Source organism: Sphaerodactylus townsendi, linkage group LG05, assembly GCF_021028975.2.
Source record: "Sphaerodactylus townsendi isolate TG3544 linkage group LG05, MPM_Stown_v2.3, whole genome shotgun sequence".
Classification (NCBI taxonomy): Eukaryota; Metazoa; Chordata; class Lepidosauria; order Squamata; family Sphaerodactylidae; genus Sphaerodactylus; species Sphaerodactylus townsendi.
Genome location: NC_059429.1, coordinates 131,488,107 through 131,502,297, shown reverse-complemented (window position 1 = coordinate 131,502,297; position 14,191 = coordinate 131,488,107). Strand labels below are relative to the sequence as shown.

Here is a 14,191-nt window from a genome sequence, read left to right as displayed (position 1 = left end):
GACCTGCTAGCATGAAGGCTTCCAAGCTTGTCCAAGAGCAGAGCTCCGGTTGCTTGTTCGCTTCAGGATTTCTGATGGTCAGTATGGGACAAAATTCAGCTACTTTGGATGCTTATAACACACTTGTTCGTGTGTAAAGGGCCACCCAGTTGCTGCCGACTGATGGGGATCCCAGCAAGGGGCAAATGAGAAGCAGAAGTTGTTTGCCATTCTCAGAGCTAGTGTGGTGCAGTGGATTAGAGCAGGTGGACTCTGAGCTGGAGTGACTCCCCACTCCTCCACATGAGTGGATGACTGTTACAGGAGCAGCAGCGGCGTAGGAGGTTAAGAGCTCGTGTATCTAATCTGGAGGAACCGGGTTTGAATCCCAGCTCTGCCGCCTGAGCTGTGGAGGCTTATCTGGGGAATTCAGATTAGCCTGTACACTCCCACACACGCCAGCTGGGTGACCTTGGTCTAGTCACAGCTTCTCGGAGCTCTCTCAGCCCCACCTACCTCACAGGGTGTTTATTGTGAGGGGGGAAGGGCCAGGAGATTGTCAGCCCCTTTGAGTCTCCTGCAGGAGAGAAAGGGGGGATATAAATCCAAACTCCTCCTCCTCCTGCTCCTGCTCCTCCTCTTCTTCTTCTTTATCTGGTGAACTACACATGGAGCCGGCTGGGTGACCTTGGACTAGTCACAGTTATCTCTGAACTCTCTCAGCCCCATCAACCTCACAAGGTGTCTGTTGTGGGGGGAGGGAAGGGAAAGGAGCTTGTAAGCCACCTTGAGTCTCCTTACAGGAGAGAAAGGTGGGGTATAAATCCAAACTCTTCCTCCATCATCATCATCATCATCATCATCATCATCATCATCATCATCATCATCATCATCATCATCATCATCATCTTCTTCTTCTTCTTCTTCTTGTTCTTCTTGTTCTTCTTGTTCTTCTTCTTGTTGTTCTTGTTGTTCTTCTTCTTGTTGTTCTTGTTCTTGTTCTTCTTCTTCTACATTTGTAAATAAATCTTAAACTCCCCTGCATTCTTGCGTTGGCAGGAAATGGCCAGCAACGAGCTGAAAGAGATTCGGAAAGCCATGACCAAGGAGGCTATTCGGGAGCATCAGATGGCAAAAACAGGAGGGACGCAGACCGACCTCTTCACCTGTGGGAAGTGTAAGAAAAAGAACTGTACCTACACCCAGGTGAGGCTTGGCGCTTTCCCTGCTCAGCCTAAGAGGCCTGCTGGTTAGCTCACCACACCTCTGAACGTTCCTCCTTTCTGCTGAGAGACAATGGTGTTCAGTTTCTCCGCTGAGGCACCGTCAGGATTAAGTCCACACCAGATTTTGCAACAGAGCAGTGGAGAGAAAGAACGACACATTGTTCATTTGCTGCTCATGAAAACAAAAGAGGGGGCGGGTGGCGGGCAGGACCAGCTGTGGGATCCAACCAGTTATCACCACTTCTCTAGAAGTGGTTACTAGTTTTCTCTGAGTGCCGAGAAGGGGTTACTAAAGCAACCTCCCTGCCCAATAGAGACTGGAGGGGCGTGTGTGCGACGGCGCCACTGTTTGAATCCCACCACAGGGAGTGTGTAACATGTTCTTTACCAGGACTTTGCAGCTTTGCCAGGTCTGCTGAGTCATGCCTGGGTCCACTGATAACTAGCTGAAGAGAGACCCTTTACTCTATAAGAGGTAAGGGGTTCCACCCTGCTGTTGGCCCGGGCGGTGGTCAATGCTGGCACCAGATCAATCTCTAGCAGACAATTGGGTGGTGGCAAAATGTAACCAATTGCGTATTTGCAAAGTTAGCTGCTTGCTTGGAAAACTGTATAAATATTGCTTATGGAAATGTATATTTTGGACCTTTGTTTTTGGCTGATTTACAGCACATGGTCCCACTATTATTGCAATAAAAGCTTCTCAGCTTCATTGAACCCGTCCACATATCTCTGTATTACTGAGAGACCATTGGGAATTTTTCCAGTGCCACGACCACCTGGAGAATGGCAACCCTATTTTCTACCATGCCCAGAGGTGGGATCCAACCAGTTCTCACCCCTTCTCTAGAAGTGGTTACTAATTTTTTTCTGAGTGCCAAGAAGGGGTTACAAAAGCAACCTCCCTGCCCAATAGGGACTGGAGGGGCGTGTGTGCGGCAGCGCCACTGTTTGAATCCCACCACCATCGGAACCTGTTATTAAAATTTTTGGATCCCACCACTGGGCAGGACTTTCTTGGAGGGCAGGACTTTCTTGGAATGGGTGGCCATTCCCTAATGTTTGATGTGGACGCTTGAGCACCGATACAAAAGAATCAGTAAATGTTGGGTTCGGGTATTTTTAATCCGGAACACAGACAGATTGGGGTGCTGTGTAGTTTCCGGGCTGCATGGCCGTGTTCTAGCAGCATTCTCTCCTGACGTTTTGCCTGCATCTGTGGCTGGCATCTTCAGAGGATCTGATAGTAGGAAAGAAAAGCAAGTGGAGTATATGTACTGTGAGGTGAAAAGGTGAGGCCATCTGAATAGAGTAGCCTGGCATGTGAGTCACAGAGAAGTCTGTAGCATGGGAGTAACAATGAAGCTAGCAAGGTCAATAGGTGAATGGATCTGAATAGAAGTATCCTGGTCTTTGTTCCCTTTGAGTGCTATAGTCTATAGTTGTCCTGTGTTTGTGTGGAGCTGATCAGTCACTGTTTTGACTCTTGAAGGAAGAAACCATGAAAATGAACAGAATTTGGCTGCCAGTGTTACAGACTTCTCTGTGACTCACATGCCAGGCTACTCTATTCAGACGCAGATCCTCTAAAGATGCCAGCCACAGATGCAGGCGAAACATCAGGAGAGAATGCTGCTAGAACACGGCTATACAGCCCGGAAACCACACAGCACCCCAGTGATTCCAGCCGTGAAAGCCTTCGACAATATACAGACAGATTGCTACGTGGTAGTCCAGGTGGCTGTACTCATTCTCAGTTGCCATTGGTTGTTTCTTTCACGCAGGTACAAACCCGCAGTTCGGATGAGCCAATGACCACTTTTGTTGTGTGCAACGAGTGCGGAAACCGCTGGAAGGTAAGGGAAGCACCTTGCGTTTCGTTCTAAGGCCTGGTGACACATTTTTGTGTGGCAGACAGCTCCCTTTGCCCAAAAACATATTTTCCCACCTACCATTCTCGCTGCATGAATTAAGACTTGCGATCCCTTCTCTCTTTTTGTTGCAGGGAACAATGCTGTTTGGGAAGGACATTTTCAGGGGACATTTTGTGGGAGGGGAAAGGCTTAAGCTGCGGGCTGAGGCAGCCCCAACCCCAAAGGGCTGACAACCCCCCCCCCCCCATCGCCAATATAAATACTAAACATTTGTCTGAGATACTGCCCCAATCTCTGGATTTAGGTATCCCCCCATGTTGAGAATTAGATATTGCTGATGATAGATGATAGTTATTTATTTTGCCGTATTTGTTGCAAGCAACCATGAAAAACCTGAAGGGCAGAATTTTTCAATGAATGAATAATTGGATTACAGAGTGATAAGTGTAACCCTGGCCATGAAGTCCAGCACTGTTGTGAGTTTCTGATTTCACAGTCCCCACCCCTGGCCCGGCCCGTTCCTCTTTGGCTTCAAAGATTCTACCTCTCCCCAAATCCCCATGGAATAAGAACATAAGAACATAAGAACAAGCCAGCTGGATCAGACCAGAGTCCATCTAGTCCAGCTCTCTGCTACTCGCAGTGGCCCACCAGGTGCCTTTGGGAGCTCACAGGCAGGAGGTGAAAGCAATGGCCTTCTGCTGCTGCTGCTCCCGAGCACCTGGACTGTTAAGGCATTTGCAGTCTCAGATCAAAGAGGATCAAGATTGGTAGCCATAATTCGACTTCTCCTCCATAAATCTGTCCAAGCCCTTTTTAAAGCTATCCAGGTGAGTGGCCATCACCACCTCCTGTGGCAGCATATTCCAAACACTAATCACAAGTTGCGTGAAGAAGTGTTTCCTTTTATTAGTCCTAATTCTTCCCCCCAGCATTTTCAATGAATGCCCCCTGGTTCTAGTATTGTGAGAATAAAACATGGATTCGCAAATTGAATGGTTTGAAAGACCTCTACTTCTTAGGGTCTTTGCCCAGTTACCTTCTGGAAATCTAGGTTTCCTGTGCCTTGTTTCTCTAAACCCAAGCTGGAACGGGTCCAGAGGAGGGCAACTAAAATGGTAAAAGGTCTGGAGTCCATGCCCTACAAAGAGAGGCTTAGGAAGCTGGGGATGTTTAGTTTGGAGAAGCAAAAGGTGGTAGGCATAATAGCCCTGTTTAGATATTTGAAGGGATGTCATGTTGGTGAGGGAGCAAGCTTGTTTTCTGCTGCCTCAGAGTCTAGGACCAGGAGTCATGGGTTCAAGGTGCAGGAAAAGAGATTCCACTTAAACATCAGGAAAAACTTCCTGACTGTCAGGGCTGTTTGACAGTGGAAGGATTGGAGCACCTTCCTTATGAGGAGAGGCTGCAGCGTTTGGGACTCTTTAGTTTGGAGAGGAGGCGTCTGAGGGGGGATAGGATTGAAGCCTATAAAATGATGCATGGGGTAGAAAATGTTGACAGAGAGAAATTTCTCTCTCTCTCTCACAATACTAGAACCAGGGGGCATTCATTGAAAATGCTGGGGGGAAGAATTAGGACTAATAAAAGGAAACACTTCTTCATGCAACGTGTGATTGGTGTTTGGAATATGCTGCCACAGGAGGTGGTGATGGCCACTAACCTGGATAGCTTTAAAAAGGGGCTTGGACAGATTTATGGAGGAGAAGTCGATCTATGGCTCCCAATCTTGATCCTCCTTGATCTCAGATTGCAAATGCCTTAGCAGACCAGATGCTCGGGAGCAGCAGCAGCAGCAGAAGGCCCTTGCTTTCACATCCTGCACGTGAGCTCCCAAAGGCACCTGGTGGGCCACTGCGAGTAGCAGAGTGCTGGACTAGATGGACTCTGGTCTGATCCAGCAGGCTAGTTCTTATGTTCTTAATTCACTGCCCCAGAGAGTGGTGGAGTCTCCTCCTTTGGAGGTTTTTAAACAGAGGCTGGATGAACATATGTCGGGAATGCTTTGACTGTGTGTTCCTGCACTGCAGGGGGTTGGACTTGATGGCCTTTGGGGTCTCCTCCAAATCTGTGATTCTACGTCTTTCCTCACCAACCTCTTGCAGTTCTGCTGAGATGTCTCCGACGAGACCAGCGACAGCCAATCCCGGGCCCGATCTCCGATGTGCATTCCTCGACACCGCTGGCAACTTTTGTACCGTTCTCATCACCGAGTTTGTTTTGCGATCTTTTCATGGACCAAGGGAGGGTGACCCGGCTGCCCATTCGAGCGCCCGGCAGAAAGCGGCGGCCGGGGACGGACGTTGGGTCGGCGACACCTGGAAAGCTCACGACTGGACTGCCTTCATAGTTTCTCATCTTAATTGGTATTGTCAAGAGTTTGGAACAGTATTAAACATTTTTTTAAAGAAAAAAAAAAAGGGACCGGGCATCAAGTCTCGCAACTTTCCTCGTTTCTGTCGCTCCTTCTTTTTTTAAAAAAAAGGTTCATCAAAGGCGGATACTGCACGGCAGATTCATATCGAGTTGCAAAAGTCATAAATGAATTAATTGTCGAAGGCTTTCACGGCTGGAATCACTAGGCGCCATGGTGGCGAACCTTTGGCACTCCAGACGAAATGGACTACAATTCCCATCAGCCCCTGCCAGCATGGCCAATTGGGAATTGTAGTCCATAACATCTGGAGTGCCAAAGGTTCGCCACCACTGGTATATACCCTACCTGGCGCCTGCAGCTTCCTGCTACTCCTTTTGAAGGGGGGGGGGGGAGTGGAAGCTTCATGGGCTCCCTTTAAACAACACTGAAAAACAGCATTGTTTTATTTGCCTAAATTCGGTGTGAATTGGGGGGGGGGGTAGATTTAAACGGAGCTCTCCCTTTAAATCCCCCCCAATCCATGTCGAATTTAGGCGAACAACGCGGCTGTCAATGCTGCTTTCCCTCCCCTCCCCCTGCTTGCCACTCCCCCCTCCTACAGGCCAAAAACGGGGACAAAACCCTTAAAAATGCACACACAAAAAATCAAATGAACCTTTAGCTAGACCTCAAGGCGCCTTTGCCTGCAAGATGCAGTTCATAAATCCGCCTGGGTGACCAGTTGCAAGCCAGTTTAGACGTATAGTGTAAATACTTCCCTTGGGCTGGGCTATCAGTGACACAGAAAGGGATTTGCAGGGAGCAGCAGTGGCGTAGGAGGTTAAGAGCTCGTGTATCTAATCTGGAGGAACCGGGTTTGATTCCCCGCTCTGCCGCCTGAGCTGTGGAGGCTTCTCTGGGGAATTCAGATTAGCCTGTGCACTCCCACACACGCCAGCTGGGTGACCTTGGGCTAGTCACAGCTTCTGGGAGCTCTCTCAGCCCCACCCACCTCACAGGGTGTTTGTTGTGAGGGGGGAAGGGCAAGGAGATTGTCAGCCCCTTTGAGTCTCCTGCAGGAGAGAAAGGGGGGATATAAATCCAAACTCCTCGTCCTCCTCCTCCTCCTCCTCCTCCTCCTCCTCCTCCTCCTCTTCTTCTTCTTCTTCTTCTTCTTCTTCTTCTTCTTCTTCTTCTTCTTCTTCTTCTTCTTCTTCTTCTTCTTCTTCTTCTTCTTCTTCTTCTTCTTCTTCTGTCAAGGGAGAAGGGACCGGGGGTGGGGGGGGGAATGAGGGCTGGCCTTCTACAAGGCACATCTGGAACACCATTCATTATCCAGTTGTAGAAATAGCTTTTCCATGAGAGCCTCTTTTCCCAGTCTATGACTAGAAGCAGTCCACCAAATATACCTGGGATCCCCAACGTGGTGCCCAGGGGCGCAGTGGTGACCGTCAATACCCACCTGGCATCCGCCGAGCATTTTTCAGGAAGTAGGCGGGAAGATCAAATGGCATCCTGTCAATCAAACCTTCTGCCTGAAACTTCGGAGAGTTCATACGAAGGCTGTGCGCAACCTCGCTCGCCGACATTTTGTGGCCGGCTCTGCATCCTGCGGAAACCGCGTGGTTGTCCCCACCATCCTGTTTCAGAATCCAAAAAGGCAGAGGCAGAGCTACCAGGGGGTGGGGTGGGTGTGCACAACACCGGCCGCACGCCTTGGGGGGGGGGTCGGAAAATCGGCACCCCCCCACACACACTTACCTTAGTTCAGCCTGAAAGTGTAGGCTGGAAAAGCGGCCTGTTCACTTGAGGCTGAAAACGGCCTGGTGGGAACTTCCCTTGCCAGCCCCAAGGTCTTCTGGGAAGTGTAGTTCCTACCAGGCCCGTTTTCAGCCTCAAGTGAACAGGCCACTTTTCCGGCCTGCAATTTCAGGTTGAACTAAGGTAAGTGTGGGGGAGGGGGTGCGCCGTGGGGGAGGGGGTGTGTGGTGGAAAACGCAGAATGCGCACCGGGCGCAGTATGACCCAGCTACGCCTCTGCCAAAAGGTGCCCACAGACTCAAAAAGGTCGGGGCCCCCAGTTCATGGCTCTTTAATTGCCTGGCTGCCTCTCTGTTGAATTCTGAAAGGGTACTGAAGGTTCGCTTGAACATTTCTACCCTCCGTCTGAAGGCAGAGATGTTTCCGGTGCCCGACGGTGCATCTTAACGCAACTGATGGAAACCGGCTTATTCGTTTTTCCCCACCCCAGACAGGAAATATCGTGCTGCAAGGAACGCAATAGACGCACACTTCCACTGTGTTGTTTCCACAGAACTACGGTTCCTCTTTGACTGGAGGGGGTAAATAGGAAACCACATAAGAATTACCGAGGCTTCAGACATCTAGCCAGAGTCAGACACATCTGTTAGTTGGAGATGCATTGGTGTGGTATCAAAAAAGAGTTGGGATTTATATCCCCGCTATCTCTCCTGTAGGAGACTCAAAGGGGCTGACAACCTCCTTGCCCTTCCCCCCTCACAACAAACACCCTGTGAGGTGGGTGGGGCTGAGAGAGCTCGGAAAAGCTGTGACTAGCCCAAGGTCACCCAGCTGGCGTGTGTGGGAGTGCACAGGCTAATCTGAATTCCCCAGGTGATGGCCGCTAACTTGGATAACTTTAAAAGGGGCTTGGACAGATTTATGGAGGAGAAGTTGATTTATGGCTACCAATCTTGATCCTCTTTGATCTGAGATTGCAAATGCCTTAACAGTCCAGGTACTCGGGAGCAACAGCCGCAGAAGGCCATTGCTTTCACATCCTGCAGGTGAGCTCCCAAAGGCAGCTGGTGAGCCACTGCGAGTAGCAGAGAGCTGGACTAGATGGACTCTGGTCTGATCCAGCTGGCTTGTTCTTATATTCTTAGATAAGCCTCCACAGCTCTAGCAGCAGAGCGGGGAATCAAACCTGGTTCCTCCAGATTAGAATGCATCTGCTCTTAACCACTACGCCACTTCTCAAAGAAGAGAATCCATCCTGGAGGAGGAGGAGAAGAGGACGGGGAGTTTGGGTTTATATCCCGCCTTTCTGTCCTGTAAGGAGACTCAAGGTAGTTTACAAGCTCCTTTCCCTTCCTCTCCCCACAACAGACACCTTGTGAGGCAGGTGGGGCTCAGAGAGTCCTGAGAGAACTGTGACTAGCCCAAGGTCGCCCAGCAGGAATGCAGGAGTGCGGAAACACATCCGATGTACCAGATAAGCCTTCACCACTCAGGTGGAAGAGTGGGGAAATCAAACCCGGTTCTCCAGTTAAGAATCCTCTTGCTCTTAACCACTACACCCCACTGGCTCTCAGGTGAAAAGTTCTGTGCTGCACGGATAAGGAGCCCCAGGAGCTGCTGACATTGCAGCCGGAAACAGCATTGCCAACCCTGACTAGCTGGCAGGAGCTCTGAAGGCATTCCTGAAGACCCCCACCAGTTTACCCTTCTAAACTGGATTCTATCCAGAAGTGGGATCCAGCAGGTTCTCACAGGTTCCCGAGAGTAGGTTACTAATTATTTGTGTGTGCTGAGAGGGGTTACTAATGGGTGATTTTGCCACGTGATTTTTGCCTTAGTGACGCCCCTCCTCTCAGCAGCAGCGCGCAGAACTTGAAGCAGTCTAGCAGGTGCACCGGCGTGCGTTGCAGCCTGCGCCTGCGTGCATTCGTTTCCCGCCCAAGGACCGGCGCAGCGGCTGCGTCCTTGCCACAGCCCCTCCCCGGAATGCCACGCCCCTGGAATGCCTGGCCACGCCCCCATCGTGCCCCACCCAGCCCCATTGGCGCTACGCCACAGTTTGAATCCCACCACCATGGGAACCTGTTACTAAAATTTTTGGATCCCACCATTGATGCTATCCAGGGACAGGCATTTCATGCATCTGATTTCAGTCCATTCATAGGCCGTCTCTAGAGCATTCTGGCCATTCCAACTCTATGCTTTTCCCGCCTTTTTTCACAGCATGTTCTTTCGGGGCTCCCCCTCATCCATATTCTATGGTTAGCGCTGTAGCATGATAGCACTATAGCACCAGAACAAGCCAAATGCACTGGGTGGTGATGATACAGCAATGAATTGCTATATCGTCCTCATTTGGATGCATTGGGTTGCTGTGATGCTATAGCGCTATAGCACTAATCTTGGGATGTTTTCCAAAAGAAGGCTGAAAAACAGTGTGCCATTAAAAAAAAAAGAGCAGCAGTGGCATAGTGGTTAAGACCAGGTGTACTCTAATGTAGAGGAACCGGGTTTGATTCCCAGCTCTGCTGCCTGAGCTGTGGAGGCTTATCTGGTGAACCAGATTAGCCTGTTCACTCCCACACACGCCAGCTGGGTGACCTTGGGCTAGTCACAGTTCTTCTGAGCTCTCTCGGCTCCACCTACCTCACAGGGTGTTTGTTGTGAGGAGGGAAAGGAAAGGGGTTTGTAAGCCCCTTTGAGTCTCCTGCAGGAGAGAAAAGGGGGGATATAAATCCAAACCTTCACACCGCAGCATGCGGAAGCTAAAGGAAGAACTGAAAACAGAACACAGGTTTTCATATTTAAAAAATGGCTAAGTCCCAGCAGCTGCTTGAAGATGGCTAGCAAGGAGGGCTCACCACCTCCCTGGACGGCCGATTCCACTGCTGAACTATTCCTACTGTGAAATATTTTGTCCAAATACCAGCAGCAGTGGCATAGGAGGTTAAGAGCTCGTGTATCTAATCTGGAGGAACCGGGTTTGATTCCCAGCTCTGCCGCCTGAGCTGTGGAGGCTTCTCTGGGGAATTCAGATTAGCCTGTGCACTCCCACACACGGCAGCTGGGTGACCTTGGGCTAGTCACAGCTTCTCGGAGCTCTCTCAGCCCCACCTACCTCACAGGGTGTTTGTTGTGAGGGGGGAAGGGCAAGGAGATTGTCAGCCCCTTTGAGTCTCCTGCAGGAGAGAAAGGGGGGAATATAAATCCAAACTCTTCTTCTTCTTCTACCTTCCTGTAATTGATACCCATCACTGTGAGTCCTGTCCTCTGCTCCCAACAGGAAGAGATCCCCGCCCCCTTGTAAGCTCTTTAAACACTCAAAGGCTCCTTCTGCGAATGGTGCATTTTCAATCCCACAATTGTTTGCAAGTGGATTTTGCAATTCTGCCCAGTAAAATCCAGCTGCAAAGTGCATTGAAAGCGGATTGAAAGTGCATTATTCTGCGTGTGCGGAAGGAGCCAAAGAGCAATCGTGTCCCCCCCCTCCCCCACACACCCTCCTCTTATCCGGAGTCCACATTCCCAATTCCCTCAGTTTCTCTTTATAGGGCTTGGCCTTCAGGGCCGTGATCATCCTCGTTGCTCTCCTCTGCACCCGCTCCATTCTCTCTGCATCCTTTTTGAAACGAGGCCTCCAGAACTGCACACAAGGACTCCAGGTGCGGCTTGACCGACAACAGGACTATGACTTGTTGTGATTTGGATGTTATGCCCGTCGAGACACCCAAGATCGCATTAGCCTATTTTGCTGCTGCATCACACTAACTGCTCATATCCAATTTACAGTCCACCTGTCCCGCTAGATCTTATTCACACCCAGAAATTACCCATCCAGTATGCCTGCATCTCGGGGGAAACTTTGCAGAGGCAGGTAATGGCAAACCACCTCTGCTTTTTACTTGCCTTGAAAGACCCCTTCCTGGGGGTCTCCGTAAGTTGGTGACAGCACTTTGTACACACAGGCACAATATGTGATAACAGCGGGGCCAGGGGATAGAACCGGAGACCTTCTGAGCTGTGGCCACTCCCTGTGCAATGTTTGAAAACTAGAGATCAACTTTTGTCTGAGACACAGGGCTGAGTTTATAGCTCCTTTCTAGCGTGGTGTAGTGGTTAAGATTGGTGCACTCTAATCTGAACAACCGAGTTTGATTCCCCGCTCTGCCACTTGAGCTGTGGAGGCTTACCTGGTGAACCAAATTAGCTTGTGCACTCCAACACACATCAATTGGGTGACCTTGGACTAGTCACAGTTCTCTCAGGACTCTCTCAGCCCCACCCACCTCACAGGGAAAGAAGGGAAAGGAGATGGTAAGCCCCTTTGAGTCTCCTTTCAGGAGAGAAAGGGTGGCTATAAATCCAAACTCCTCCTCCTGCTCTTCTAGTCTATCTGCCCAGTGAGAAAACTCTGTGCCTCTGAGTTGTCAGCTTTGGGTTATAAATTTACTGAAGCATTTCTCTCTCCCTCCCCTCCCTGTAGCTGGAGTGACAAACATCACTAAAAATAAAGACGCAAGAAATGGTTCTTCCCCTTTCTTTTCAGAGTCTGGCCAGAAAAAAAGAATCCATGTTTACCCCTACTTTGGGTGAGACTTTTTTTTAAAAAAAACTGTAGATGGGGTGGGGGGCAGGATCGCCGGTGGGTCAGCTGTAGGGAAAGGCGTTGACATCACAATCCGAAAATGTTTTGGGCCTCCGCCGTGCATGTTTCGTGCCTGGACTCCACAACTGCTTTATGCCTGTGACCAGAGGTGGGATCCAGCAGGTTCTCACAGGTTCCCAAGAGTCAGTTACTAATTATTTGTGTGTGCCGAGAGGGGGTGACTAATGGGTGATTTTGCCACGTGACTTTTGCCTTAGTTACGCCCCTCCTCTCAGCAGTAGCGCGCAGAACTTGAAGCAGCCTAGCAGGAGGTGCACCGGCGTGCGTGGCAGCCTGCGCCTGCGTGCATTCGTTTCCCGCCCCAGGACCGGCGCAGCGGCTGCGTCTTTGCCACAGCCCAACCAGGAATGCCCCGCCCCTGGAATGCCTGGCCACGCCCCCGTCGTGCCCCGCCCAGCCCCATTGGCGCTACGCCACAGTTTGAATCCCACCACCATGGGAACCTGTTACTAAACTTTTTGGATCCCACCAATGCCCGTGACAGTTTGAAAACTGGCTAAATATGGCCAACGCAACAGACAGCTCTGCAACCTATTTGCAAAGCCGGCCTTTCGTGGTTTGCAAAATAACCCACACCTTATTTATTTCCCAGTCTGAAGCAATTCCATTCCAGCTGCAGCCGCTTCATCTGAACAAGATACTTTCAGCTAATTAATTGCCCCCATTACTATGTCATCCCTTCACTTACTGGAAGCTAGTGTTGGGGTTACAAAGGCTGTTTTTTTCAGGGGGTGGGGGTGGATACACCCAGTGGTGGGATTCAAATAATTTAATAACCGGTTCCAGTGGTGGGATTCAAATCATCTAACAACTGGTTGTTTACAAGCACCATTTTAACAACCGGTCCTGCCGAAGTGGTGCGAACCGGCTGAATCCCGCCACTGGGTACGCCCCCCAAACAAAGAAAGATCTCAGGAAATGAACTACAGTAGAACAGCAGCGCCTGACTCTTTTAAATATCGTTTTTAATTTTGCTCTTTTGAACAGCTTCTGAAAAAAAATCCATGTTCCAGGAAAGCTCTGTTTTAACAAGAGGTGAAACAGAACCAACTGGTGCTGAACCCTCCAGCTCTCCTGTTAGAACATAGGTGTCAAACTCGTGGCCCTCCAGATGTTATGGACTACAGTTCCCATCATCCCCTGCCAGTGCTGGCAGGGGATGGTGGGAACTGTAGTCCATAACTTCTGGAGGGCGGCGAGTTTGACACCTGTGTGTTAGAAGAGTAGTAGTAGTAGTTTGGATTTATATTTCCCCTTTCTCTCCTGTAAGGAGACTCAAAGGGGCTTACAATCTCCTTCCCCCACCCCAAAAAAACAACACCCTGTGAGAACAGGTGAGGCTGAGAAAGCTCCGAAGAACTGTGACTAGCCCAAGGTCACCCAGTTGGCATATCTTGGAGCACACAAGCTAATCTGGTTCCCCAGATAAACCTCCACCGCTCAAGTGGTAGAGCGGGGAATCAAACCCGGTTCTCCAGATTAGAGTGCACCTGCTCTTAACCACGATACAATGCTGGCCCTCTTAGCTGCAGAGATGGGTGGACTTCAAGATTCAACCCTCTGCAAAAACGGGCGTCTCTCTGCATCTGCTCCTCTGTACGCCATACCCAAAGCTACTTCCAGATTTAGTATACGAGACCCTGAGAGAACCAAGCAACTCCCCTAATGTATCAGACTGCTGCTCCATAACTCCATTGTTACCACTCTCTAGCCAAAGGCCTTTGGCTTACACACAGGCAGTTTCAGAGGGTAGTTTCTAGAGCCGTGCTGGTTTGCAGAAGACCTGGGTTCAAGTCCAGAAGCACTGTACACTCCAACGAAAATTCTCCGGTATAATTGAGAATCATCAGATATTTTAGCACCTAAAGTGCTACTGGATTTGAGTCTAACTATTTCCTAGACTTTCTCCCCGTCCCCCCCAGCCTTTGCTATTCAGGGATACACTACCCTAGCACATGTAGGTTCTACTAAGCCAGTGGTGGCGAACCTATGGCACAGGTGCCAGAGGTGGCACTCAGAGCCCTTTCTGTGGGCACGTGCAAACAGAGTAGCCCTCCCACCCCCACACATCTAGGCTGGCCTGGGCCTCTGGGCTTGATTATTAGCATTAAACCTAAAACCTAGGTTTGGGGAAGCAGTGTAGGTAACCCTGTTAAGCAGTGTTAAACCCCACTGATTTTCATGCGAAGAACTAAAGCGCGATCCTTTACTTGGTAGTAAGCTCAGTTGCTGGCAATGGGGCTTACTTCTGAGTAAACCCTCTTAGGGTCATGATTCACCCGTTGGAAGAGTTGCATGGTTGCTTCAAAGCAAAGCCAGCACAACCACC

At 50.0% G+C, this 14,191-nt stretch overlaps 1 protein-coding gene across 1 annotated transcript in view; it reads left to right on the top strand.

The window, feature by feature from the left end:
- TCEA2 (transcription elongation factor A2) overlaps positions 1–5,499 on the top strand; it is a 40,434-nt gene extending 34,935 nt beyond the window's left edge. Inside the window, exons 8-10 of the mRNA XM_048498986.1 lie at positions 1,039–1,185; positions 2,990–3,061; positions 5,185–5,499. Coding sequence (XP_048354943.1) covers positions 1,039–1,185; positions 2,990–3,061; positions 5,185–5,193 — 228 coding nt within the window. The 3' untranslated portion in view covers positions 5,194–5,499. The remainder of the gene's footprint in view (positions 1–1,038; positions 1,186–2,989; positions 3,062–5,184) is intronic.
- Positions 5,500–14,191: the final 8,692 nt, after the last annotated feature.